The sequence below is a fragment of the Nyctibius grandis genome, chromosome 1, assembly GCF_013368605.1.
Source record: "Nyctibius grandis isolate bNycGra1 chromosome 1, bNycGra1.pri, whole genome shotgun sequence".
NCBI classification, from domain to species: Eukaryota; Metazoa; Chordata; class Aves; order Nyctibiiformes; family Nyctibiidae; genus Nyctibius; species Nyctibius grandis.
In genome coordinates, this window is record NC_090658.1 from 117,316,928 (window position 1) to 117,343,737 (window position 26,810).

A 26,810-nucleotide genomic window follows, 5' to 3' on the forward strand; every position below is an offset into this window, starting at 1 on the left:
GGCACAACCTTTTCATTTTGTCCCTGTACAACTTGTGGCCAAGTGGGCCACAATTAAAGCTTCTAAGCCCTGCTGAAGGCCAACCAACAGCAGTATAAAATGTGAGTCTTAGTGCACATTCTTTTCCTTTGTAAACCCTGGAATAACTTAATACTGACAAAAATGAAGCTCTTTTGACTGCTGTACTGATTTTCATGATGTATTTGCATTTGTTTTCACTTTTCCATTGCCCACAAGAGCTTTTCTGAAGAAAAGCTCACTTTGTTTCATGGAGCTGCAACCCCTGATGGAAGCGGTGTGCTTTAGGCATGGTACAAAAGAAGATCTATCCTGTGGTGAAAAAGGGTGAAAAATGTAAAAGAAAAAGAATAGTGGGAGGTTACAGAAATGGTCTTCTGTAATCAGAGGTCCATTTACAGAAAACAGGCTATATTGGAGTGCTCTGTGTCGTGCCGTCTTAAGGCAGGTCAGATGGATCATGCTCTAGCAATGCGACACTTCCTGTTCGTTAGGAAGGGAATCCAGAGGTACCCATCTTCATTATGGGTGTCTAAGGTAAGAGGGGCAGCCCCAGGATCTGATCCCACTTAAGAAAGGTGGCCTTGAAGTCAGGGGGACTGTTCTCTGTCCTTAAAGTCAGATAGGTGCATCTGGGCTGAATATAGGAGGGTTCTTATGTTAAACATCTTTGCATTGTATACCATGGGGACTCCAAATCTAACGCTATCTCACTAAAACTAACACTACCAACCCAACCCAGAGGCAGGAAATCTTTCTACTCAACTGATGCCACATAATGAAAACTGTGACCTGGGTGAGAAAGGCTCTGAAAACGTAGAGTCCTGTGTTGCCACCTCAAGCAAAAGAAGAACAGCTAAACCTCTGTGCTTGCTCTCTGCAAGAATCCCTTTGCACAGGAATAATTACATTATGGGTATTGCATAATGAAGAGAAAACAAGTAAACGTGCTGGAGCCTGCTATAGTGAACAGATAATTTCTTTTCACTATCTCACTTTTTGCTGACTTCCTAATCTGTGAAGTTAATTTAAAAATTGATCCTGCTAGCCTGGAGTATTAGGAGGTGTTCATTTTCACAGAGCAGTTAATAATTCTTCATCCTTCCAAATGCAGGAGTACCTTTAAAATCCAACACACTTAATAAAAATAATTCATGAACTGGAGCTTTGAATTCCTTGATTTCATTGTGGGGAAAACCAGCCTTGTGTAGATAACTGAAAAACCAGTCAGGATCCTCCACTGACAGAGGTGGATCTCTGATGTCCTCGGCCATGTCACTGGATGCTGGGGGAGGTTTGTGGCACAGATCTTGAGACCTGTCTCTCCATATTGTTGTTAAGCTACAAATCCAGAAAACAGAGAGCCCCAAGGCTTTCCTGAAGGCAGCTGGTTGCTGCTGTATTAATTCAGCGCTGCTTCACCACCAGCCTAGCAGCACTGGCATCTTCAGGAGTGTAAGATGGACACTTGTAGTTAATGTTAGGACCTGTTCCTCTCTTCTGGGGTCAGCCAGCCCCATGTGGAGTATCTGCTGGTGACGTAAACTGCATTCTCTACAGTCAGAGATCTGTAAAAGTTTCACCCATAGCATTGCGCTGCCTGGAGAAAAACTATATGACATTTAACAAAAGAGAGCGATAGGTGCCAGACCACTGAGCCTGGTTTAGGCAAAATACAGAGGGAAGTAGGAGGAGAGTCAGGAAACCTCTAAAAGGGTGATATTGTTAGATGGTTAAACAATTTCAAAGCCAATCCAATTATTTTAGTATTAATTAAAGCCCAGTTAAGCCCAAGGGATTTTTAACGTTCTAAAATGTTTCTAAAGACTTCTAAAGCTTTTTATATTAACAAATACTAAACTTGCTCTGCAAGAATAATACGGTCCTGCCCCATTGCATTCTGTGATGCTTCTCCCCAAGAACTTGAGTTAAAAACTTCCTGTTGTTCTGCACGTGCTGTTTATCTACTAGTCAGCAAAGTTGTAGCATATTCTGATTGGTTTTTACGACCACCTCCTTCTTCCTAGAAATAGTCCTAAACAGCGTGTAGAGTTAGTGAGAAAAACAAATCACATGGAACGAAAGGCACACTTAGCTTTCCACTCCTCCTTATTTTCTCATCTCCTGGATAAGCTCCATCAGGGAACTGCTTCCGAAGTCTATTTATGAACTTGTGTTTACTTTTACATGTAGTCTTTACTACATGTGAACCCTATGTACTGACCCAAGGAAGTCAGACCCTTTGTGAACACTGAGAAATTCAGTTTCGCAACAGGAGTCTGAGGTGGATACTGTTTTCTTTATTTTATATTTAAAAAACAGAAGCAGAGAGAGGTTAGCTGGGTTGTGCAGCAGAGCACAGAAAGCCTGCGATAGTGCCAGCCACAATGGAAGTTTCCAAACTTCCTGACCCACCTCTCCGATGTCGGATTGTTTTTCCTCTCCTGTTGTTACCACTTCAGAAATCTGATCTTAGGACAGAAGTTCCATCCTCTCCATATTACAAACATACTCATGTTCCACAAAATGATCTTAACTTATTCCCTAAAAGGCTGTGGCTAGCAAATCTCTTCAAAAAAAACTATGGCGACTACATATAAGACAATGATACATTTTTTCTGCTCTTAATAATGTGCGTGTGAAGCTTTAAGATTTGACTGCATGAAAGGTTTGAAAGAATCGTAGCAAACCTATCTGTATTTTTTTCCCAGATGGGCAGAGAAAAGGGGAAAAAAACCCCATGTATATTTTAATTCACTTGCATTTTAATGCAGGCTTGTTATCACTCTTTCAATCCTGTCATAAAGCCATACCTTGAAATCTGATGTGCACATTACTCTGTTGGTACACTTGCTGACTCTGAATGGTAACTTATGCATAAGTACTTACATATCAGTACTGACTTGAAGCAACGTCAGTCTGTGGCAAAAATTAATCTGCCCTGAATAAATTGCATTCTGATGGGGAGGTTTACCACAAATCAATGGGCAGGGGGATGGGAAGCATCACCTGCAGTCTAAAACAGCTATGATACCCACAGGGAAGACCTGTGAGTCTAAAAGCAAACAAAGCAAGTAAACAGAAAGAATAAAAAGTCCAGCTGATTTTTAAAGGTCAACCCCAGATGCGACCATTACCTCCCACTTGCTACCTCTCTCATTCATGTCACGCTGCAGAGGCAGCTGCATTAGGCAAACGGACAAAGGCTTCAATTCACAACACGAAAGGCTCGTACAACTTTTCAGCGTGCAGCACCAGTTTTGTGCCTTTCACCTTCCCAAACCTATCCCCACTCCTGAAACTCATGCCCGGATTTACACAGGAAACAAATGGTAACAGGGAAATGCTCCTTTCCGAAAGCTCCCCACAAGCCTCTGTAAGGTATTTGTATGTGACTTATGGCAAAATTTACTAGCGAGTGAAAACACACACAAACTGTGCCTGGTGTTATTTAAAGAGCAGGCAGCAGCACAGCAGTTGTAGCAGTTTTTATTCCTGTGTACTTCTGGGTGCTCCAGAGCCTGAGGATCCAGCGTGTGTCACAAACACAGTTTCTCAAGCCTGTAAATCAGACTGCTCCAGGTTTAGCTCTGCTGCCATACCTGTTTGACCAGAATATGTCTGAACTAAGCCAAGAGCTTCTTAATAGCTGCTGCCTTTTTTTTTCTTCCTGAGGGTCCTCTGTGTACATGACTAAGCATGTATCTGGTATCTCAGTGTTACCTGAAAATAGTAACCAAGAAAACTCTCTAAACCAAATGATAGTTTAGAAAGCCGACATTGGTTTATTGCAGCGCTGAGTGAATGGGGGATCTCTCCTCCTAGCATGCACACCTAGGGACAAAAGCACACTCATTATATACATTATAGAAAAATTAATATTCATACAATTCCCGAGAAAAGCCTGCCTATTGCAAGAAACCTTATGCATATGCTAATACATTATGTAACTATCTTTGCGCATGCGTACTAAATTGGGGAAGGGGTCTTGGGTGGTCTCTGGTGGTCGTAATCCCCCCATAGTTATGCTGTCCGCTGTATAACCCCGCTTCTGTGCAAGCGTGGTTGATGCCTTTCTGTTGACACATGCAGGTGGCTCCAAGGAAAAAATACTCTTCTCGTTCTTACAGGATTTATCGCTTCTCCTGGTGCCAGAGCTGTAAATCAAGTCAGTTAAGACACTACAAAGATGTTGTTCACAGTCTTGTTTATCTTTGGCCTTTCTTTGTAATTAATGATGAATTTAACAGAGACCTTGGATTCTCTAAGAATAAGCACAAGCAAGAGTCAGTGATGACTATAACTTTAAGCGTTATCAGTCCTAGAAGCAGACACTGTCTGCAAAACATGCAGTTAGCTTCAGAAAGGGCAGTTATTTTAGCTGAAAGGAAAATTACTGAAAGGAGAGTTGGTTCTGTCTAGAGGTTACACAGAGTAGGCCTTTCAGGGCCTGCTTTGAGGCCTACTTTTACTAAACCGTCTGGTATCATCAGAATGAATATCAACAGGGCAAGCGTCAGCTCGGACAGTTCTCTATTTATCATGAAAACACAAAGGTTTCCAGATTCCTCATGGGTGCAAATCCCGTTTTTGGCCAAATCTAGCTCTGGACTCCTCTGCCTCGTACTTAACAGCAAGGGTCCGGATGACCCAAAACTTGCCACAAGGCTAAGCCCAATGTACAAGAGCATGTGTAGTGCAGATACCACAGTCGTGCAGCTCCACTACCCACCAGCTTTCTGCCCCTAACTGCGAGACGGAGGCAGTCATTTTAACCCTCTGCTTGTAAAAGGCATGTATGGCCTTCCTCAGTGGTCCGGTGGAGAGCTGCAACCAGCAGCCCCCATTTCCAGGCCTGATGGCGAAGCTGTCCTGTGAAGGAGAGGGCTGGGAGCCCTCTGGGTCTGGAAAGGCTGATGCCACGAGGGACGGAGTGATGATGGGGTGATGTGGAAACATCACCTCATGAAACACCTTTTGGTAGCCTGGGGTAGTTCCTAAGAGGAACATTCCCAGGTGCGGTGTTAACTGCAGTCATTAAAATATCCGCCAAAAGCAAGCAGCAGGTGTGGCGGTGGGGCCACCACGACAGCCAATGGAGGCAGCCGTCAAACACGCTCCTGGAGCTGAATGGTTTGGCGGAGATGAGGAAACAGCCTTTATCAGCTGTCAATAATGTGTCATAGGATTTTAGATAAACAGCTGATAATTTTTGCTGTGACTAAGTGGGGTTAGGAAATGGGAGGAGCTCAGCAGAAAGAATTCAGACCTGGTCTAAGGCACTTGGACGGGTGTATTTCAAAGACCTGTGCTGGAGTCTCAGCCCAGTGCTGAGATGTACTCAACGAGGTGCCTGGCTAAATACTTTAACTGCTGTGTAGTGTTTCTCCTACCTTTGCTCAAACTCACTTTCAAATGTGGTTAGGAAACCACCGTGCCTGGGATCTGTTGCAGATTGAAGCAGTCCAACAGTTCCTCTTCTCCCACTGACAACTAGTGGGAAGATTGGAGCTCCAGAACAGAAATGCCATGGATGCTGGATTATTAAAAAGCATTCAGCATAGGTCTAGATTTTAGAATAATTTAAGAACTTGAGGTAGTGCAAAATGCAGCTATCCGTATTTTCAGCAGCAATGGGGCTGGGAGAACATCACGCTCAGGCTGCAGGAGCTGCCCTGGCTCCCACACTGTCCCCAGAGCAATACAGGCTGTGAGGGCTGGACAAGTAAGGAGGCTCCAAGCTGCTTGGGACCTTCCCATCCTATATCTGTGCTTCTCTCTCCATGTGATGCCTTGGGATCATGGAGCTACCAAAATGCTTGAGTATAATGGCTCCTTTCACTTGAAAGCAATGACGCAGGCCAAGTTTGAGTGAGGCGATAAAGCAGAACTGGTTTCTTGTTGGGCCTCCTCCACTTCATACGATAAAGCCTGACTATGGTTTTCATGTTACAAAGTATTTAAACTGTTCTGTGCTGATCTCCATGTGCTGTAGCCCCCCATATGGCCTCCTACAGACCTACGGCTATATCTTGGTAGCCTTCTTGTAGAAAGAAAATGTAGACAGCAGCTCTTTGGCTTGGTGGGTGAAGACGTCTGGCCATTTGACTAGGATCTCACTACTGCAGTTTCTGACAGAGCTCTCTGTAGTTACATTTCTTTGACATTATTTACTGGTGTCCCAAGCTTCACCCGACTCTAGTTACACCTCTCAAGGAAAACTTAAAGTTGCCGGTCAAACCTGACTATCCCAGATACTAGGAAATGGTTTTCTTTCTGGAGGTCATTTAGAAAGGTAATTTGGTCATGTACTGAATTTAGGATTGTAATCTTATCTTAAAAGAAGGCAGCTCTCCTTCTTCTTCATTGCTTAAAAGAAACTCTAGTGGAGATAGATAGCATCCCCTCATCAAAGGGTCTCTGTGAAAAGGGTCTCTGTGAAAGAACAGATCAGCTGCTCTGCACTAGGCACCCACACTACAGAGGAAATGTAAGTCACCTCTGGGCATCAGAGGTGGGTCTTATAATTGTTTTTTAAAATCAGATGCTCCTCAAGGGAAGAAATAGGATGTTTCTATCTGGTATTAGCAGCAACGAAGCACATGTACAGTTTGTACTTAACTACATTAAGAGGCATGATTACTGTAGGAACCAGATTCAAATTACCCAAGTAATTCACAAATGAGTAACTTTGTTTACAACATCTGTTGCATCAGTGTGATGAGTTAAATATCAGTCAGGTGATGTCGTGAGACTGAGTCAGAAGTTTGAGACAGAAGAACCTCTCAGGTCACCCAGCCCGTCCCTTGGCTACTCTGCCATGCTTCCCTACAGTTCGTTTCTGCTCTGTTTTCTTAATGAGATTCAACACATTTCATGTAACAGGGTTTTCATCAACAGTTTCTGAATTTTTTCCACTGTGAGATTTCATTGCTAGGAAAGCACTCCTGAAAATGCAGCCTTGTCCTGCTGTGTCACTTTGTCACTGAATAATAGAACACGAGGCTGGAAGAGACTTGGAGATCATCTGGTCCATTTCTATGCTTACAGGCAAATTCAACTATAATTAAAACATTTCTGACGAATGCGTGTTCAGCCTGCTCTGAAAGATTTCAGGCTCTTCCGCCAAGCCATTCCAGAGCTTGCCTACTCCTGGTATTATAAAGTTTTCCTAATACCTAAATGTTTCCTGTTGTATTTCATGCTCACTGCATCTCCATACGTCTCCCAAGGAGACATGGACTACAGTTACCACCTTTTCATTTTTTTCTTGCAGTTTTTATATAAGACGTATTTTTCACTCTAGTGAGAGTATGAAGTATACACTAATCTGTTCTCCTCTAGATGCCACAATATGCTACAATATCGGTTACCTCTGAATCTTCTTTTGTTTTACTCCATCTTCTATCAGCTATAGGAAATCTCTTAATTCTGAAACATTTCATATTTAGCTGGGGAAAGTACAGCTTGGCTTAATGCTGCCAGACTGCCCAAGATAGGGTCATAAAGCCTTTCTTAGGAGGATATTATTCCTGTTAGACATCAGGAGAAATAAGCAACAGGGCTTGTGATATGTCCACACTCCTGGAAGGAAGAAAGCTCAGGTAGCTCCAGAGGAGATCTGTATTTCCTGGCTACACCGGTGCTAGTGAACTAAACAGTGACAATGCTCATCCTCTGGCTTTGATGCTACCTGGCATGATCTAGTCACCTCTATGCTGTTAAGCTCCTTCAACCCCCAAAACCGGTTGGCCCCATTCAGATGCCTGTTGGAAATGCTCTGTGCTCTTTCCCAAGCTGTGAGCTGCTAGCTGGCTGGGGCTGCAGCTGTGCCAGCATCAGGGCACAGACCAGAGTGTCCCAGTGCCTCTCCGCCTGTGCCTTGACTCTCTTTAGTTTTCCTGTACAGGAATAGCCCTTGTGTCCTATTACACTAGCTTAAATGCAAAGTCATCTTTTCCCCACGTTAGCTTTGTTCTCCGGTCAGCAGCATGACTACAGAGACTGGCACAGCTGAAGAAAAGATTTGATTCATTGTGTCTGCTTTAAAAAATAATTTTTACTCGTGTCAGTTTGCATTTCCAAGCCTACTAAATAGGAAATTTATAACAGTTACTCTAAACAATGCATGAAATATCATTCAATAAATACTAACTTTTTCTGTTATTTGCAGGACTGAATGAAAGCTCCTTAGGGTTGTTTTTCAAATGCGAGCAGGAGCAGAGATTAGACAGCTTTAAAGATCAAATACTTAACTGCAGCATTAACTGTACTTTTAAACTTCTGACAGGGATCCTGGAGAGTCGCGTGGTTGTTACACCAGTACACAAAGAATGTTTTACAGGACTGTCTCTGATCACTGTTTTTCAGAGGAACTGAATGCACAGGCAGCAGCACTATTGTACAATTACCAACTCTGTTGCAACACACTGTTGACTTCTCTGCGAATGAAATGTACTGTTTTCCTGTGGCAGTTCCTATTATTGTGTTTCTGAGATTTATTTATTTAATCATGGATGTGATTTATCAGAAACTTTGATTGTTTTTAAGAAAGGAAGAAAAGGAAAGAGAGAGGGAGTGAAAGAGGGAACAAAAGTGAAGGAAAGAAAGAGAAAGAAGGAGAGAGAAAGAGAGAGAGACAGAGGGACAAAGGAAGAAAGGAAGGAAGGGAGGGAGGGAGGGTCAGTCTAGTCCTCTCACGAACATAGCTATTTGAAAATAAATCTACTCATCTGAGCTGTTTCTAGTTGGGTGGGCTCCAGATCAGGCTGCAAAGGCTGGGGAAAGAGGAAGAAGGGATGAGTTAATACAGAAAAACCTTGATCCACTCTGCCAACATGTCCCCGATGTTTGGAGTAAGAAGGTGGCACCTCCCAGTGTACTGCCTGCCTTCACAGTTGCTCCTTCCAGCCCATCTCCACAGCAGCTATTCTGGACCCAGCAGTGTGCCCACGTGGCAGATTGGTACCCTACCTGGTTCTTGTTTTGCACAGCTGATTTCCTTTGGGAAATCCAGAGGCTACAGCCAAACTGTGGGGCAGATGTTTTCCTGGGAATGAACCCAGTTGTTCCCCAAACACTGCATCCAGCCAGCACATCTGGGTTTTCTTCTTACATGGTCAAGGCTTGGATGGGGCTGGCACCTCTCTCTGGGAGGTGGAAGTGCTCCTAGAATTCAAAAAGTGACAAAGACTAAAGATATACAGTGAGACCCACACCTCAGACTGTGTAAAATGAGATGAAACTTTCCCTAGCAAAATGTAGAACATATATGCCATATGTATTTTATATGCACCAGGAATACAAATAACAAGTATATAAACACTTACTGTGAGCTTGATCTGATATTTCATGTTCTAAATATTCAACGTTATCCACAAACAGGCAACTGCTATGATATCTTCAAGCCGCTGTCTTGGTCAGCAAAGCACCACGATGAATCTTAAAACCAAACAGGCACATACAAGAGGAAAATGTAATTATATTAAACCCAGCATTTGCATACAACACATCTGTATTTCAATTAATAATTTAGCCTGTAAGAGTATTTCTGTTTGTTTAATTATTGGTGCAATAATGCCAGTATTTCTGTTCTGCTTCTGAGAACAGAAAGAAAGGATAGACTTGATAAAACAATCACAGAATCAATCAGCTTGGAAGAGACCTCTGGGATCATCGAATCCAACCATTGCCCTGAAACCACCATGTCAACTAGACCATGGCACTAAGTGCCATGTCCAGTCTTTTCTTAAACACATCCAGAGATGGTGACTCCACCACCTCCCTGGGCAGCCCATTCCAATGTCTAATAACCCTTTCTGAGAAGAAATTCTTCCTAATGTCCAACCTGAACCTCCCCTGGTGAAGCTTGAGGCTATGTCCTCTTGTCCTATCACTAGTTGCCTGGGAGAAGAGGCCAACTCCCACTTCACTACAACCTCCCTTCAGGTAGTTGTAGACGGCAATAAGGTCACCTCTGAGCATCCTCTTCTCCAGGCTAAACAACCCCAGCTCCCTCAGCCGTTCCTCATAGGTCAGACCCTCCAGACCCTTCACCAGCTTGGTCGCCCTCCTCTGGACTTGCTCCAACACCTCAACATCTTTCTTGTAGTGTGGGGCCCAGAACTGGACACAGTATTCAAGGTGCGGCCTCACCAGTGCTGAGTACAGAGGGACGATCACTTCCCTAGACTGGCTGGCTACACTATTCCTAATAGAGGCCAGGATGCCATTGGCCTTCTTGGCCACCTGGGCACACTGCTGCCTCATGTTTCGCCGGCTGTCGATCAGCACCCCCAGGTCTCTTTCCTCCGGGCCGCTTTCTAACCACTCTTCCCCCAGCCTGTAGCGCTGCAGGGGGTTGTTGTGGCACAAGTGTAAGTCCCGGCACTTTTCTTGTTGAACCTCATGCCGTTGGTCTCGGCCCATCTATCTAACCTGTCCAGATCCCTCTGTAGGGCCTTCCTACCCTCCAGCAGGTCGACACTCCCACCCAGCTTGGTGTCATCTGCAAATTTGCTGAGGGTGCACTCAATCCCTACGTCTAGATCATCTATAAAGATATTGAACAGCACCAGCCCCAGAACTGAGCCCTGGGGAACACCGCTAGTGACCCGCCGCCAGTTGGACTTTGCCCCATTCACCACCAATCTCTGGGCTCGGCCATCCAGCCAGTTTTTAACCCATCCAAGAGTCCACCCATCCAAGCCCCGGGCAGCCAGTTTGTCTAGGACGATGCTGTGGGAGACAGTATCAAATGCCTTACTGAAGTCTAGATAGACTACATCCACAGCCCTGCCCTCATCTACTAAGTGGGTCACTTGGTCATAGAAGGAGACCAGGTTGGTCGAGCAGGACCTGCCTTTCATGAATCCATGTTGGCTGGCCCCGATGCCCCGATTGTCCTGCATGTGCCATGTAATGGCACTCAGGATGATCTGTTCCATCACCTTGCCTGGCACCGAGGTCAGGCTGACAGGCCTATAGTTCCCTGGATCATCCTTCCGACCCTTCTTGTAGATGGGCGTTACATTTGCTAATTTCCAGTCAGCTGGAACTTCTCCAGTTAACCAGGACTGCCAGTAGATAATAGAGAGTGGTTTGGCAAGTTCCTTTGCCAGTTCCTTCATTACTCTGGGGTGAATCCCATCTGGGCCCATAGCCTTGTGGGTGTCCAATTGGCATAGCAGGTCACTAACCGTCTCCTCCTGGATTACGGGGGGTTCACACAGCCCCCCATCCCCAACTTCAGGCTCTGGGGGCCGAGTCTCCTGAGGACAACCGGTCCTGACATTAAAGACCGAGGCAAAGAAGGCATTGAGCACCTCTGCCTTTTCCTTATTCCCTGACACTACACTACCCTCCTCATTCAGCAAGTGGTGGAGGCTCTCCTTGACCCTCCTTTTGCTGTTACTGTATTTGTAGAAACTTTTTTGTTATCTTTGACTGCAGCAGCCAAATCAAGCTCTAATTGAGCTTTGGCCCTTCTAATCTTCTCCCTACTTGACCTGGCAACATCCCTATAGACCTCCCAAGTTACTCAACCCTTCTTCCAGAGCAAGTAGGCTCTCTTTTTTCCTTAAGTTCTAGCCTAAGTTCTCTGTTTAACCAGGCTGGTCTTTTTCCCCGACGGCTTGTCTTCCTACACACCGGGACAGCCTGCTCATGAATATTTAGCAATTCATTTTTAAAGCACGTCCAGCCTTCCTGGACTCCTTTGCCCTTCAGGACCGTCTCCAATGGGCCATATGGAAAAAGACCTGTTTCTAATTCTGATGCTAGACTTCCTTTGCAACACAGAGTGTCATTTAATCAGGGTGTATCTCAGTTTCTTCATTTGGAAAATGGAATTAATAATGCTTCCTGGGTCTTAAGGTTGTTGAGAGACTCGGTAAATTGTGTTTGAATAGTGTGGTGCAATCCCTAATGGAATGCTCAAGGGCAAGGTACTATCATGAACAGAGAAGGGCTACATGCCAGATCTCTACTGTCTTCTCTTTATTTTAAACATGAATCCCATCATCTCCAGCAACACTGGAAGCTTACCCTTTTTACTAGGTATTAATTTATTTCAATGTGTCTTGCAACTGTGGTTTCTTTAAAAATGAAGTCACCATTCACTCCTACTTCTATCTATTCAGAAAGAGGTTGTCACGGTAATTGTGTGCCACCTCAGCGTTGGGGCTCCTGTGGTCCCTGTCAGCAGGGGACTACTCCGGGAATGAAGTCCTGGTTCTGCTATGTTGCCCCTGAACCCCAGATTGCTCCAGAGGGGATGAAGTGTGCTCTTCTTTTCCTACAAAATTCCTTCTCCTATCCTGCTGGGTATTAGAGGTCTTCGTGTACCACAAACAGATCTAGGGATGTTGCCATATGAAAAGATTTTTTCCCTAGGCAGTGGGGTGGGATTAGAGCTCTGCCTCTGTGATTTGCATTGGGCATCCCCATCCTGCAAAAGAATAAACGGAACTTGTTGTGGTCCATGCTTCTTTTGAGCTCACAGGGATCTCCTGCTTCCAAGCTCTCTCTGGCTGGTGATACAGAACCTACTAGCAGAGGATTAAATCCTTCTACAAAAACCCTGAAAACTGATATGACAGAAAGAGAGAATCGAGAACATGTCTCAGTACAGATAAAAAGTGAGGATGATACAAGAGCAATGTGGATTACAAAGGAATCACAGGAGAGGTAGCTATTAGAGCAGCTGGGTTTCAAGGACCATAATTGAGGCCTGGATACATTAACTTCTGTGCATAGTCATTTAACTGTGTTATTCCTCATTATTCTTTCTTTCTTTCAGATTCCATTGATGAAAGATCCTGGCTGGATTCGAAATGTCTGGACTCGCAATCTAAATGTAAGAATTTCATTGTTCCTTTGCTTTTTAACTCCACTGCCTTAGGGCAGGCCCAGCTTGAAGCCTGATGGGTCTTTGGGAAAACAGGGTAAGGCAGTGGTTAACTCTTGTCCACCTTCTGGTACCCAGCACAGCATGTCCAAGCATCACCCTTTGGACACTGCGTTACTAAATGTCCACTGTGGTATTATTATTGCTGTGAAAGCTTGGGTGGCTGTGTGAAACTGGTGGCCCTCACATTTGGCCAGTACTAGCAGGATAAGGATGGAAACAGCACAAAAATTCAGAAATTTGGCACTTAACCTGGGCAATAGGAACAGAATCAGCAAAGCTGTGACAAATGTGAGATGCGACACATGTCCCAAGCGAGGGAAAATGTGCCCAGATGTGCCTGCTGCTAAAGGCAGAGAGCACATTTGTGAGGGGGTGGTCTTGGGACACAGCCACAAACTGGGCAGAAGAACTCATCAGGAGAGGTAATGAGAGAGGTACAATGTTAATTCCCACCCTGGTTATAGAGCTGCCACTGCTGAACGATTGGTAAAGGATGGAAAAGACACAGATCCAGGAAACAACCTGATGATTTCCTAAGTGACTGTGGACTCTATTCCTCAGCAGTGACCTACTCTTACAGTGACGGTGGGGCAGAACATTTAGAGGCTGACATGTCTGAAATCACAGGTAGGACCACAGCAATTCTATGCAGCACCAAGCAGTGCCATGTAGACACATCCGCTCAGCTGAACTATTGGAGTCACCGTACAGCTCTGCATAGGTTTCACAGGAGATGTATTAGCCTGGGTGGAGTACAATGTTAGCACAGCTATTCTGCTATCTCACATAGATCCCCCTCGGGTGTTTCCATACAACCTACACAGTGCAGTGTAGGATATGCTCTATGGTTTACAGAGGAACCTTTCTGATCCCGGAGTCTCTTCTGGAGACTCGCATGTAGCTTCTCGGTGTGCTAGCTGGTTGGTAGAGCCTGGCAGCTTTTAAGTGTGGGTCTGGCAGATATGGGTCAAGCTCTCCATGAAGGTATGTCAACTTTTACAAATTGAGGATCTAACCTTTACAATGAGTTTGATATTAGCAATGTCATGTAAACTGTACAGGCGGATAAGTCAAACAGGCAGTCTGAAATGAGGGTGAGGTTGGTTGCTGTTGGCAGGGGTTGGGTTTGGACATCCATTTCAGTAGTTGAGCTATGCAGAAAGGTACCTGGGAATTCAAAATGCCAGTAAAACAAACAGGAAAGGGCTCCAATTAGCAAAGGACAACATAAAATCTGAAAACTAAATACATGTAAAACAATACTACAGATGTGATCTTTTCTTTCCAAACATGGGAAACATTCGGATCTGCACTCAGGTGAGATTCTGAACTTTACAAGAACATCTCCTGGGTAACCAAAACATGTCATGTGAACTTGTATTGTAACTTTGAAAGAACTGAGGATAACGCATTCTTTCAGTAAGATAATACTTTAAGAAGAATCAGTTTATGTTTTATTTGGGCAAAATTTTGAATTTATATTTATAGATCATTATTACATTGTTTGTCCTAGATTACTCATAACGTAGTACAGAAATACGTGAAGAAGAGGAAGAGGAAGAATTTTATAATGTGGATGTGCTCTATTTAAAACATGCTACACAGAAGGGAGATTATGGGAAATTAGTGAACGACTAACAACAAAAAAAATCCCGAAGATTTTGCAGGCAAGAGACGTGTTCTCACCAAGCTGTGCCTATGTCTGTACAGACACGTTAGCAGTATGAAAAAGAAAGTGAGAAAACCATATCAACCTGAATCTGCCACAGGAAGCAGAATTGCACAGGCTAAATCACATCTGACCTGGACAATGCAGATGAGCAATAAGCATGATCCCAACCCCACGCACGCAGGGTGAATGAGCTGGGCTGTCACCGAGGGCTGCAGGGGAGGGGCAGCTGATAGCACCGGGATGACTGCACAGGGAGGCTTTTTTGTTTGTGCCCAAATTGCAGTGTGGGGGTGGGCATGGGGAAAAACAGGGTGTCTGAAGTGTTTGGATCAGAAGCAGACATGTACCTTGACGTGACTCTGAGCTACCTGTGGGTATGACTTTGTTTTTTACTCTATTAAATAGAATTATTTTCTGTATTCTCTCACTAGGCCTTTGTCTCTTTTTGTACTATGGCAGAGCCTGATACAAAGCACTATCTGCTTGCCTGTTCCTAGTCTTGCTTTTTAAAAATAATTTCCACCTGTTTGAAACAATGAGCAATACCCTTTGCTTGTGTAATACAGAGTTACTGGCTTGAATGGGATTATGTTGCTTTGTGTGAACTGAGTGTCAGGCCTGATGATAGTTTTCAGGCTCTAAACTCTCTGGGATGGGAATCCTCTTTGCGCACGATACGCTGAACACAATGTCGCTGACGTGTGGATAACAGTAAAACAAGCTTATGTTGCTTTTGTGGGCAGAAGCTGCTAGGTTTGAGAGACGGTTCATGGCATGTAGATTTGTCTGCAGTAGATAAACTGTACGGTAAACCATAACAAGGGTAGCAGGAATGGGGCAAAGCCTCTGATGAATTCTCAGATTTGCATAACGGAACATGTAAAGCATACAGCCTGCCAGGACAAAGGCTTTCTATCCCAGAACACGCAGGACCTAACGAAAAGGATTCCACTAATTTCACTGAAATAAATTATTTCCATGAACTTATGCAAAATGCTTGTATATCAGAAACACTGCTGCCAAATTTATGGAACAGGGATAAATGATTTTCACAGAGTGCTAATTCTTGAACGCAGCCATTTTCTCGAAATAACCCTGAAACATAATTTTTAAAAAAGTTCTTGCATGTATGTGCAAGTGCTTGCAAGCTTTTTTCAAATCGTGAACAGAAATACATGACACAGAGCTGACTCTCATTGGTTTTTATGCAGGGTCAGAGTCTAGAGAATGAGAAGTAGAGCAGGCAGAGCTGATTACACATTCAGTTACAGTATTTTAATACTGGACCAAATAAATGGTTTCAAATTTCTCAGTTCAACATTGTATTAGTTTTCCTTATAATGGGTGATCGCCTCCTTAGAGCCATTCGAATGTGTCATACTTTTTAGCCAGATTACATATTCATAATAACCCCCCTTTAAGACAGATGTTTCACTTGCAAAAACTTTTGTTTATCGTATACATCAAGACCCATTTATATTTCAGAGTCTTTGTTCAATATTAATATTAAAATACTGAATCTTTCTATTAGGGTAAAATTCTAATTTTTATTCAGCTTTCAACACAACAGCAAAAATCAGAAAAAGGAAATACTTTCTTTCAGTCCACAGACTGTAGTTCCTCCATTAAATACTTAATTTTCCAAATCCAAATTGGCTGATATATTCTTTGTCACAGCAAACCCAAGCTGAGTTTTCCAAATTGTTATTTTTAGGCTGATGGAGATGAAAAACTGTTTAATTACAGTTCTAAAATAACACTCATTACCATGTTAGGGGATTGTAGTGCTGTAACACTTTTGGAGAGACTGCACTCCCTTTGACATCAAGAATATTTTGAGGGAAGTATTTACTACTGTGTTACAAGGAACACTGCTCCCACTCACAGAAATTTGAACATGAAACTGAAATAAAGTACCATTTTCATGCTCTTGCAAAGCCAATCACATCTATTAACTATATAAGTACTCCAGATGCAGAAATCATAAAAATGAAGCCAGTTCCTCAGATAAGGTCACATAGATATGCATGTCCTTACAGAAGATGTCAAGAAAGATAGTGCAAAACTGAAATAAATGATGATGTTCCTGCTTTGAAATACCTGACTTAGAGGCACCAGTGAGTTTTGTACAAGTCCTCAGCCTAAACCAGGAGAGTGAACTGCTTAGATAAGAGAAAGACTGCGGTAAACAATGTTATTTACTGAGAAATTGCTCAGACTTGATGCAAGTAATAAAGGAGGATTTATTGTCCTGTGACTGCATGTGCAGGATTTAATGCTGTGCCTCAACTTGTTTCTAGGATTTCAGTACAATCTTGATCATTATATCTCTATCATGAGAACATACATCCCAGAAGCCGTAAGATTAAGTCAGCTCTGACAGCAAGCAAGACTGAAAAGATCATTTGCTTCAGCCAAATATATTTTTAAACATTATCATTGTTCCATACAGCTCAAATTTTGCCTGAAGAAATTGTTATGACAAGCATTCAAAGGATGACTGTACCTTAAATCCAAAACAAGCATAGTCCTTGGCATAAACCATAATCACTAAAATCCCCAAGAATGGAATTGCAAAGAAAATGCCTCTAAGACAGGTTATCCCAAAACAGTATCTCACCTCTCCCCCAAAATCACCTGATACTCAGTCTAGAGGTTAAAGAACAGAGAGATCTGACATCCAAAGGTGTCCTCACAGCTTGGCACACGAGAAGGAATGAGAACACAGTGTGAAAAGACCTCAGGGACAAAGCTCTTGAATGAATAGACTTGCACCCTTGTGCCTGCATCGCTGTTACAGAAAGCCTTGCAGAGGGAAAGCGAGTGCCCTAATCTGGTTACATTCTACCACTTCAAATATTCAAGATAGTTGAGTCTTAGTGAGAGAGAAAAACACTATCTCACTTTTTTCCAGAAAAAATCATAAGATAGGGCTGAAGAGGGCAACTTTGGGGCAAAGCTTGCAGAGGCCTCCCCCATCAGTTCACTGGCAGGGGGGAAAGCAGCCAGGGGCTGCCTCTCCTCCTGAAAGCCTGCTCAGGATCCTACATCTGCCTCTCTCTTGAGGGGAGATTAAAACCCTTTTCATTCAGTTTGGACGACAGCCTGAACTAATGACAGCACCTGAGAGAGTGCAGAACTTTCTGACTTCAGAAAGTAAACCTGCTGCTTGTAACTACAAGCAAGGGACACTCAGACCATTCAGCAGGAAGGGCACACACAGAACCACTTTTATACTCTGGTCTGCACAGAAGTGAAGAATTTTTTTGTCACCAAATATTGTTACTTTTACTATAAAGCTGATTTTAGACACTTTACTCTCTCAGTGGAGTTACAGAATGCACTTCAAGCTAAGCTTTATAAGCGCTTAATGCTCAGCCTACCATAAGAAAAAGCTTTATAAAAAATATATCTCTTTGTCCTCCTATTAAGTTGGTTATAGCTGTTACATCTTTGCTAGCTACAGGATAGAGGGACTAGCTTGCGTAGTAAGGAGGTAACAATACAGTAAACTAATCAAGATGTGCTACTTTATAATCCCTGAGCAATAACTTTCAGAACATGTTTGCGAGGATAATTCAGTATCGGTAGGCAGTCTGATGTAGAAATTGCAGACATAAGGCTGAGAAGAAAGCAACAACCTTCTCAACAGAAGGAGCTGGTTTCCAAATATCTTTTCATCTTCAGGATTAAGATTGCTGTTTTAGTTTGCAAGAGAAGCAGGAATTGTAAAGAAAAGATTATACCCTGGGAAGCAGAGCAGCTTTGTTTGAAGTTCTCAAAGTGTGTTTTGTACTCTTTTGTTCTAAACAAATAATACTGATCATCTTGCTTTTGATTTGCTGTTCTTTGAAAACAGTATTGTGGGCAAAAGCTTTGCTAGTCACGCATAGATTTACTGGACTGATGAAAAGCTACCTTTTGGGCTGGAAAGCATTTCAGTCCAGAAGAGGATGGAGGGGGTTTCCATGCAGTTGTGCATGACCTCTCATTTCTTGTGTATGTGTGTGCATTTAAACATCAGTACGTATTTTGCCTGAGCAGAGTACAGGTCTGTGTTTGAACATGCCTATGCAGGAATTCTGGGCTTTGGCTGAAGAAAGAACATGTTGATGATTTCACTCTTATATCCTTAATCTTGTACATTGTGATTGCTTTGCTTTATCAGGGCTTAAGATTTTCTAACCTTTCTAAGATTATATTTAGGGAGCTCAAGCTTGGTTATTTACAGATTTGGAGCTATATTACTTTCTGATGCGATTGGACTGGTATAAGTGGACCTCCAGCAGGGTTGATATATTTAAATATTGCTACACTCTTCTGCTTTGGCCATGTTTGCATCACAGGAGTCAATAGATGCCTCTGTTTCGCAGTAGCCAAGTATTTTGTAGCAGAGAAGTGAGTTTTGACTGTGGAAAGAACTAGAATATAAAGGAAGCATTGAGGTTTTCATGGTTTTGCAAGGCTGGATGTGGATCTTGAGGAAACAGAAAGGCTCTTTTGAGAACATTCATCATCAAGACTTGTTATATTCTGGGAAGGAAAAAAAAAAGCTTGTCTGGTAGTTCGTCGGCTACAGATCCCGTTTTTGGGACTATATTTTCAGTGAGGGGGAAAAAACAGTGTATCTGTCACAATACAATATTCAAAAGTACTTAGTTCAAAATTAAGTTCGGTTATGCAATGCAGGCCCTGACGGCATGACAGCTGATAAGCGTGTTATCATTACGGATGAGCATTTTGGTACCTGACCAAGTGCCTCCTGCCCTGCCTCAAATTTCAGCTGCAACAGTTCCTGGAAAATTACAGTCCCACGTTTGATAATTTGACAAAATAACGCTCTCAGTTTCCCTTCTCACCTGTCATCCCTTGCCTCACTAATGACTTCAACTTTATAGTACTTCTGATGACATCACAGTCCTCCTGAGGATGATGTCATCATCTTATCTCTTAACAGTGAGGCCAAAGAAGGAAGATAAGAAATGATGTCAGAAGTGTATTGGCTAGCATGTGCGACTGCCAGAAGACAGTTAAAATACTCGGGAACTGTGACCATATGGAAAGCAAAATCCAACAGATGAAACTGGCAAAGTGCAAGGAGCTCAGGCAGGGCAGACTTGATGGCTGATGCAGGCCAGAAGCATCTCCCTAAACGTGGCAGATCGAACACACTGCCAAAAGCAAGATGGTTTCATATGGAATAAAGTCTGTCCTCTACAGCTTTATATTGGACAAGGACAGTATTCTTTCTCTTTTCAAAGTAAGTTGTTTGCTACTCAGACCTTCAAGCACCTGATACTGAAATAGCAGGAACAGTCGATCCCAGGAACAGAGAAAAAGCAAAACCAGCAGGACAGACAAAACTGGCAACAAGTTAAAGTCAAAGTGGTGGTGGCGGGGGGCAAACGTTTTAGAAATCTCTGCAACTAAACAACATCTACTTACACTTTTTAAAAAAAGGTCTCAAATAAATCAAGCGCTAAGAGGCAGATTAAATGCCAGGATTTACACACTACAATAACCAGCCTTACTGTGCCTTCAAGTGAAGGACAAAATGAAGTACTAGATAATTGGACTTGAAGGGAAAAGAAAAATAAAGGGAAAAAATAATGCGAACCGGACAGAGAATTCAGTAGATTATCACAGGTAACTAGAGGAACTGTATAAAAATATCTGCTTATGTTAGGAGAACTATTCCTTTGCTAAGATGGTGGGACATTTATTTAGGTAATCACAGAATCAGAGTCCAACTACTTTCTGATGTCTACATTGGAATAAAACTAGAACAACTCTTAACTTATATTGCCTGAGCTACTCTGAGTTTAATACTAATTCAGAGAAGGTCAGCACCAGACTGCAGAGCCATCTTTGCTTGTAAGTTCATTATAAATTAAAAGCTAAAAGCTCAATTTTTTTATTTACTGAATCACTTTTACATGCACAGTGTGCATACATTAACAGTTGCAGTCATTCGTAACCCAGGTACCATGTGCCAGAACATGAACTCCAGTTTTAGTGGGGGAAATGCAAGACATTACTGATAATGCATTAAAGAATTAACTTTTTGGTTTAAGTAGTTATTTCGCTCACTGGCAACAAACTTGCTAGGAAAATCTAGTGTCTCAAGCTAGAGTTGAAGGCCTTTTTTTTTTCCCCTCCATGAACTTATGTAAGGCTCTCTAGGAATCTGTTCTTGAGCTTTATTTAACTCTTCTGTGCTTGTAGACTTTTTTTTTAACCCAGTTTTATTAATTACTAATTTATGAATCCTCCAGGATAAGAGAGTTGGGGCTGTTCAGCCTGGAGAAGAGAAGGATCTGGGGAGACCTTCTAGCAGCCTTCCAGTACCTGAAGGAGGCCTACAGGAAAGTGGGAGAGGGGCTTTTTACAAGGGCAAGTAGTGACAGGAGGAGGGGGAATGGTTTTAAACTGAAAGAGGGGAGATTTAGATTAGATATTAGGAAGAAATTCTTTACTGTGAGGGTAGTGAGACACTGGCACAGGTTGCCCAGAGAAGTTGTGGATGCCCCCTCCCTGGCAGTGTTGAAGGCCAGGCTGGATGGGGCTTTGAGCAACCTGGTCTAGTGGAAGGTGTCCCTGCCCATGGCAGGGGGGTTGGAACTAGATGATCTTTAAGGTCCCTTCCAACCGAAACCATTCTATGATTCTATGAACTTACAGAAGACTACATAGCTCAACTTTTTTCTTACTTGTATTTTCACAGTAACTATGAGCCCAGCTCATAGGCTAGAACTCCACTGTGGCAGAACTGTGCAAACACAGAGTGAATACGTAAACTATGAGCTCTTTGGGACAGGAATCAAGAGTTTGGTAACAACGGATGGATATAAACAGACCAGTAAAGGAGTTGAAAGAAAAACTTTCATTAGCAGGTCCTTCACAAGTTTTAATTCAAACCTTGGGAAACAAACTTGTGTTGTCCAACACAACGCCTCCAGAAAGAAACCTGTCAAGGGGGAAATGTTACAGGAAGAAAAGAGTAATAGTTCAGAACTTCATCATTCCTGAGTGTGTTTTGGAAATGACACTGTCAGGGACTGTTCTCTTGCAAGGGCAGAGCATGCCTGCTGACCGTACTCCCCCAGCCATCTGGTTTTGTGGGTAACTCCAGATTGCTTCTTAGGAATCATCCCTGACCATACTGTCCTCCAAACTCTGCACTGGGCTGAGCCAAAACCACAGCCATGACCATGCTAAGGCCTGTACGGAATGGAAGATTATGTACTAGTGCTTGGTCCTCTATATGGATGTGACTGGTGAGAATAGTTATGAGTTGAAGTGCAGCACAAGACAAGCAAGGATTTTGGAATCAGTGGGCAGAGGTTGTTCCAGAGAAGTAATCCAAGGAACACCGCCCTGCACCGTGGTCACACCATCAGTAAGAACCGAGTAAAAAAGTACAGAATGATGAAGATGGTGCGCTGCTGTTAATGGAAGCTTACTGTTGCTGTGCAAGCATTTGGCACTTTCCACAGCATCTTGTGTGTATCACGGCTATATTTACACTGCTCAGCAGGAAGAGAAAACATGACCTCGCACATGGAACCATTTAAAATGTAGAGCATTATTCTGTGGGTTATTTTACGTCAAGCAGCAGATGGTTGAACATGATGAATACCTAAACACAATACGGTGCTTCCAAAGCTGAGGCTCTAGCTTCTGGATTTCTGAAAGAGGCAGAGAAGGGTGGGTGTTGTTGAGGCTGTGGAAAGACAGTGGTTTTGATTCAGTGTGTTATGATCATGTTTTTACTTTAGTACAGTAATGAAAGACTGTAGTGGAACAATGTGTTAGAGCAGTCCTGGATGGTGATGGCTAGAGGACACCACCCGCTCAGAGGGAACACAAAACGGGATCGTATTTCACACAAATGTGGCGGGCAGAGCTCTGGTCAGCATCCACAGCTAGCACAGACACGGATGGCTTCTTGTATTTACGTCAGGGAGGGGATCATTTACCAGCACGTCTCATTGCCTATTGACTGCCCACTGACAAGGGATTAGATACGATATGCCTGGGAAATGAAACTGCAGGTATTTCTGGGCTCAGTTCCATATTGTTTTCTCTTTGGGATTAAGTAAACACCCTTGTTTGCTGTGCCTGGGCAGAAAATGTCTTCGCTGACATTTTTGTTCTAAAACCGAGGTGAACTCATGAGCATAGCTGTGTAACTGGGAATGGAGAAGAAGCAGGGATTCGAGTCTGTGAGTGTGCACCAGGCCCTGTCACCCAGCGGTTCAGTTGTAGTTGTGCGCTGCACAAAGACTAGACGATGTGGAGACAGAACTACAGGAGGAAGATGTGCTGGAGAAAAACAGTTTGAAGGATTACAATCAAATGATGACCTAGACAAGACTGCACTGAGTTTGTTTTACAGTATAACTGGAACACAAAATGGAAGGCTTAAGCGCTAATTACTCGACAAGGAACTCTTCCCAGGCTTCAGCTCTGTGTACGTTTTGGGGACTAGAACATGTAGATGTACGAAATCCAGCTCTGAAAAACTTATTTTCAAGCCTAAAATTAGCAGGCTCTTCTTCAACGAATGAACTTTGATCCTTTTTTTGTGCATATTCTTTGTCCTCTTTTTTTTTCTGTGTTATTCTGTTTCCCACTCATTTGTTTGGCACTTGGCACCGCCCTCTTCCGCCTTCTGTAAAAAAAGCCTGGAAGATCCCTCCATCAGTTAATCTTTATCACGGACATCCACTTCCCCATTTAGTTGCCTAAGGCACTCAGTGTAAAAGCAGGTTACAATATGGTTTAAATGGAAGGGAACCACTATCTGGTGGAAAAACTTTATTTCATCGCATTTGTTTACAGCGATAAAGCATATGATACTGAAAGATGTGTTTCCTATGGCCTGATGCTTTGGGGTCCCTGGCTTCAATCCCTGCCTTTCAAGGATCAGAACGATTCCCTTTTCCACTCTCTGGTTTTCCCATCTACAAACTTGAATAAAGATGCTGCCTTTGTTATTTTGACATCGGCTGAAATTAGCTGGGAAATGAAAAAAAGAAAGAAGGTATTTCTGTGATTATTTCAAGCTTGAAGTAACGGTTTAAGTAAACCAACAAAAACACTACCCCGAGCTGCCGAAGCTCCCCGCCGGTCAGGGCACAGCAGCGGGAGGAGAAATTGCCCCCGCCGCTCTCCGCGGGGGGACCCATGAGAGGCGCCGCGGCCCCGCGGAGGCGAGGAGGACTGCGGCGAAGGGGACGGCGGCGAGGGCGGACGGCGGTGAGGGAGGACGGCAGGGGGAGGACGGCGGCCGCCCGCCCCCGGCCGCGGGATCACCCCAGCGCGGCGCCTCCCCGCGCTGACTCAGCGCCGCCGCGCCGCCAGGCCGCGCCACCCAGCCGCCGCCCCGCCCCCGGCTGCCGTTACGCGATCCTGCGGCTCTCGACCCCGCTCGTGGGGGGGGCGGCGGCTGTGGTGCTGCCTGCCCCCCGCGGCGGTCGGTAGGCGGGGGCTGGCCTGCCCGCGCTGCGGTGCCGTTCCCCGCCGCCGTGCGCCGGCGGGAGGCGGGTTAGACAGCGACGGCTCCAGCAACGGCCCCTGCCGCCCTCCGCGCCCCCCCTCTACCCCCCGCTCCGCCGCGCCTTCCCCGGGCGCTGCGGTCCCTCCTCCGGGGCGGCACCGCCGGGCAGCCGGGTGCGTCCCTGTCGCCGCGGCGAGCACAAAGGCGGCGACGAGCGGCAGAGGTGGGTGCCGGGGTGCGCGGGGAGGGGGAGGAAGGGGAGCGCTGCTGCCGGCGCGGAGCTGAGCGGGGAGGGCCAGGCTTGGCCCGCCGAGCGTTGGAGCCGCTGGAGGCGGCGGGTCCCTCCGGCCTGGGCACCCCGCCGGTCCTGGCGGGGCTCCGGGCGGCTGCTCGCAGCACTTGCCTTCTCCTTTCCGAGGAGTCCGGCTTTTGGGAGTGACAGCGAGCAGCGGAGCTGTGGGGTTCACCTGGGGTTGACAGTGCTTTGTGCACGGGGTTAGAGGGGAGGGGGAACTGTGATGCTTTCCAGGTTTATCTGCAGAGGGAGGTACCCAGCGCCGGGCAGCTGCGGGGGGGGTGCGGGTTTGGGGTCCCGGCTCCTGCCGAGCAGTGTGAGCTTGTGAAGTCCAGTGCCCCTCTATGCGCTGCTTCCCCTTTTACCTTTTACGTTAGAGGTGGTATTTTGCCTCCCTTTGGCTGGCGACTGCTGATGCACATTGCTGCATTAGTACCACTGCTCGGCTGATACTTTCCCTGAGACGGAATAATCAAAGCAGTAACAGGCCGGAGGGGTTTAATGGCATAGCAGAGCCTGGCTGGCAGTAGTGCGATTGCGACATACGAAACTAAACTTTCAGATATTTTGGATTTCTTTCATGTGATCCCCCCCTAAGAACAGCTATTAGTTTTTGTATTGATTATCTCCTCTACCTTCAAGAAGAGAAAGTAAAAGAGAATGTATCTTGTGGGGAGTGGGGAGGAGACAAAACTGTGCAATATTTTTGTTATCTCTGTCAAAAAGAGGAATTGTGTAGAGGCCTGTACTAATAAGAGGATCTCAGCATTGATGTTGCAGACTAACTAGCAAATCATTTTTGCTTTCACATGTAAAATCATCGACCTCGGTAGATCTGTTGACCTCTGATGTGGTTCACAGTCTGGAGGGTGTTTTGGAGTGGTTTGTTTATTTTATTTTCTGGGTAGCTTTATCTGTGTCTCTGCTGTCTTAGGAAACAAATACCAGCAAATGTTTATTGTACACAGATAAGGTTTTGCTGTCATCACTGTACTCAGAAGTCAGATGGATATACTGTTAGAGTAAAATGAGCCTAATTCCTTGAAGAGAACTGGAGAAAAAGTGGGGAGACAGTGAAGGAGATAAGATGGGAAAGACTCAACATAATTATGTCATGTTTTTAGGCATAAAGCCATGAAAATAGCTTCTAATGGTTTTAGGTAGTTTCTGCTTTTCTGATAGCTCCATTTCAGTACAGCGGAATATAGACTGCCTGATAATATCTGGTTACCTGACTCAGCGTGGTCTGTTTGTAAGGGAGTTGGGCAAGCGTTAGTCTTTGGCCCTTTTCCATACCTGTGGATGTGCAGGTGCGCACATCCATTTCTCTGTGAACACACATACACTCAGCAATCATCAAAAACATTTGAAATACAGTAAGACCTTACTTAAACTCTGAAAATGCGTAAAATATAAAGTTATAGCCTAAAGAACAAATTTATTTTCCAATCCCACTGAAAGAAAGGATGCCAAATCACATGAGGTTCAAAATAGAGTAAAGCGGCTGCTGTGCTTCCACTCTGATTTATGTTCCTCCTCTGACATCAGGACAGTAGCACAGGGCAGCACAGCCCTTGATCTACCATATATTCTCCAGTTATTTCAAAAGTTCTCGGTTTCAGGGATCAGTTTATACTTTTCGATTTGTTCTAAAGTTTGATTGTATTTATGCAGCGTCAGTCCAAAAGGGTGTGAGCCCTCGTGTGCGTTCCCTCAAAGTGTCTCCATGAGCTGGGAAGGACTGTACAGTTGGGAAGCTGGAACACAGAGAGATCAAGGGAAATGTGGAAGGTCTCCCAGGAGATCTCTAGGAAAGGAGGAGACAAGTCTTGAGATACGATTTCAAGATTGCCTGAAATGCCAAAAGAGGTGTCCCTGTACTACCCACCACCGGCTCTTTCTCGTCTTCTCTCTTTAGTTGATACTAGCAATTGTATGCGTATGTGGTGAGTCAGATCATCCCATTGATCCAGCTGGAAATTATTTTTGTATGGCTTTAGTGGTGTTAGTTTTCAGTGCTGACACAAGGGCAAGATTTGGGAGAGTTGGGAATGTACGGTTGGGAGGTTGGTGTGGGGACTGTGGTTGTATGCTTCAACTTGCCATGAAATAATTCTCTTGGCCTCTTGAGTGCAGTCTGATACCCTGGCTGTGGGACTATAGGCCAGTCCTCCCTTCGTTTGAACACGAGGATTCATTACAGGCAAGTTTTGAGTCTTCAATTTGAATTTTTGATTTCAGCTGCTCTTAAGAAAATATTCTGTCCTTTACAGAGACTTTGCAAAGTATTGGGCCAAGTAATGTTTCAAGTATTTGAAAGATAGTGCAATACCAGAACCAAGTGAACAGTCATGTCATAGTCAAAGTCCGTATCTGTGAGTGAGTGAGTGGGTTTTGGAAGGGACTGGCAGCT

General features: G+C 44.3%; 1 protein-coding gene and 1 long non-coding RNA gene across 7 annotated transcripts in view; both read left to right on the plus strand.

Annotated features, from left to right (window-relative positions):
• LPIN1 (lipin 1) overlaps positions 1-26,810 on the plus strand; it is a 102,230-nt gene that overhangs the window by 22,435 nt on the left and 52,985 nt on the right. For 4 of the 5 annotated variants that reach the window (XM_068409821.1, XM_068409828.1, XM_068409804.1 and 1 more), the window contains one exon: positions 12,818-12,874. In XM_068409821.1, coding sequence (XP_068265922.1) covers positions 12,827-12,874 — 48 coding nt within the window. In that variant the 5' untranslated portion in view covers positions 12,818-12,826. Of the gene's footprint in view, positions 1-12,817; positions 12,875-24,243; positions 24,326-26,810 lie in introns of those variants that run through there. The other variant, XM_068409836.1, reaches the window with a different exon arrangement.
• LOC137668396 (uncharacterized) lies at positions 12,881-15,027 on the plus strand. Of its 2 annotated transcripts, none has more exons than XR_011048934.1 (2): positions 12,881-12,962; positions 14,442-15,027. It is a non-coding gene; the product is annotated as an uncharacterized lncRNA (long non-coding RNA). The 2 variants fall into 2 exon arrangements; XR_011048930.1 differs by lacking the exon at positions 12,881-12,962 and adding an exon at positions 12,972-13,555.